The 1,926-nt window shown below is 66.7% G+C and overlaps 1 protein-coding gene across 3 annotated transcripts in view; it reads right to left on the bottom strand.

The window, feature by feature from the left end:
• Positions 1-1,926, bottom strand: part of LOC109529775 (plakophilin-3-like) — a 34,013-nt gene that overhangs the window by 26,216 nt on the left and 5,871 nt on the right. For 2 of the 3 annotated variants that reach the window (XM_019893207.1, XM_019893209.1), the window contains exons 3-6: positions 750-1,318; positions 504-627; positions 363-422; positions 19-163 (exon numbers count right to left, since the gene is read on the bottom strand). In XM_019893207.1, the coding sequence (XP_019748766.1) occupies positions 19-163; positions 363-422; positions 504-627; positions 750-1,318 (898 nt within the window). Of the gene's footprint in view, positions 1-18; positions 164-217; positions 423-503; positions 628-749; positions 1,319-1,926 lie in introns of all 3 variants that reach the window. The other variant, XM_019893208.1, reaches the window with a different exon arrangement.

Raw genomic sequence — 1,926 nt, 5'->3', positions numbered from 1 at the left:
CTCCCCATTTTCAATGACCTGTGATGTTCTTGCGGAGCTCCTCGTCGGCTTCTCCCAAGACGGCGACGAGGCGCGCCACCCCGCCGGCGTCGATGAGCGCCACCTTGTTGTCGGCGTTCTCGTAGATGAGGTTGCGCGTGGCGCCCGTGGCGAAGCGCTGCACCTCCAGGCCGACACGCTCGCCGCTTTCGCACCCCCCCTCCCCATTTTCAATGACCTGTGATGTTCTTGCGGAGCTCCTCGTCGGCTTCTCCCAAGACGGCGACGAGGCGCGCCACCCCGCCGGCGTCGATGAGCGCCACCTTGTTGTCGGCGTTCTCGTAGATGAGGTTGCGCGTGGCGCCCGTGGCGAAGCGCTGCACCTCCAGGTTGTCGCTGGAGAAAAGCCCAACCAGAGCCGGGATGCCCCGCAGAAGGCGCGCCTGGCGGGACGCCGCAACCGGCGTCGGCGACGTGGGAGCGTGAAAACGACGACGACGACAACTGCCGAGTTTGGGACGTACCTGCTTTTTGCTCTCGTTGCTGTGGTAAGACTGGTGCTGAATGTAGGCGGCTCCCAGAATCTGCAGCGCGGCGTCGGGCTCCGACAAATACCTGACGGCGGTGTGCATGTCCAGACCTTGCATCCTACGCACGAGGGCGACACGACAACGGTCTCGATAAAAAAGAAGAAGAAGAAGAAGGTCCTTCCGCGGGATGTCACGCTACGACGGGAAATGCGGAGAAGTGACCCGGGCGGGGGCGCTCACCCTCCCAGCTGGTCATTGCTGCGAACGGACGCCCCGTCGGTGACGTCCAATCCTTTGCCCACGCTCCTGACGCTGCGCAGGGACGCCGCCCTCTGCAGGCAGGCGGCGTGCCGCGCGGCACTTTGGTCGCCCGGAGCCCGGCCGGGGCGGTGGACGTGCCACTGCGGGGCGCGCTGACCTCCCCAGCCGTCGCCCCGGGCCGCCCAGCCGTCGTGGGCGTAGGCGGCGCCGTGCTGCTGTCGGTTGGCGATGCGGCTGATGGTGCGGTGCGAGGGGCCCCGGTAGGTCGAGTGCGGCGGCATCTCCTCGTCGGGCCAGTAGCCGGCCGGCGGGCCCTGGGGGGCCAGGGTGCCGCTCAGGGTGCGCCTCAGGCCGGGGGGCGGCGGGATCAGGTACTCCGGGGGCGGCGGCGCCCCGTGATCGCTCATCTCGCCCTGGCACAGCGACTTGGCGCGGCGCCTGCGGCCGGCGTGCGTTTGGAAGACGCTCTGCGCCACGCTGACTCGCACCTTGGACGAGGTCTCCACCGCCGAGCGAGACGAGAAGCCGCGGGACGGCATCGTGGCGACCTGCGCGGGGAGGGGCGCGCAGACGCTCGCGTTAAGTCTGGAGCCCACCGCCGATCCATTTTCACCTCGGGCAAAAGTCCCGCCCGCTCTCGCGGGTCATTTTTGGTTTTTTTTTTGTGGGGCTGACTTGAATTGAGCTCACCATTTGTTACAAGCAGTAGCGGACACAGCTCTTGATTGCTGGAAAAAAAAAATCGGGGGGGGGGGGGGGGGGGGGGGGGGGTCACGGCCGGCCGGCTTGGAGCGCGGCCACCCCCGTTGCGTACGCCGTGCGCAAGTCACGTACGACGGTCTCGACGCGGCGGAAGCACCCCAGCGCCGGGAGGACAACGGGAATGCCGGCATCATAGCGGCCACATTTTCAGGGGGGCGGGGGGGGGGGGGGTTGACCGCCGGCAAATTTAGGTAAGCCCAGAGCAAAGCGCTCGGTCCCCATTTTGACTTGCAAAAAGTTCCCCGGTGTCCCGCAAGGCGCTTTCCCACCTCCAGCGTGTTCCTTCTTGCCAGGAAGCGCCGTCCACAAGCAGGAAGCTGACTTTTGGCCTTTGCATTGTCGCTGCGGGCCAATCAAAAGCAACGCGTCGACATCCTGCTTGCATCCCCCCCCC

This window comes from Hippocampus comes, unplaced genomic scaffold (assembly GCF_001891065.2).
Source record: "Hippocampus comes isolate QL1 unplaced genomic scaffold, H_comes_QL1_v1.1 scaffold378, whole genome shotgun sequence".
Lineage (NCBI taxonomy): Eukaryota > Metazoa > Chordata > Actinopteri > Syngnathiformes > Syngnathidae > Hippocampus > Hippocampus comes.
This window is presented reverse-complemented; position numbering and strand designations above follow the sequence as displayed.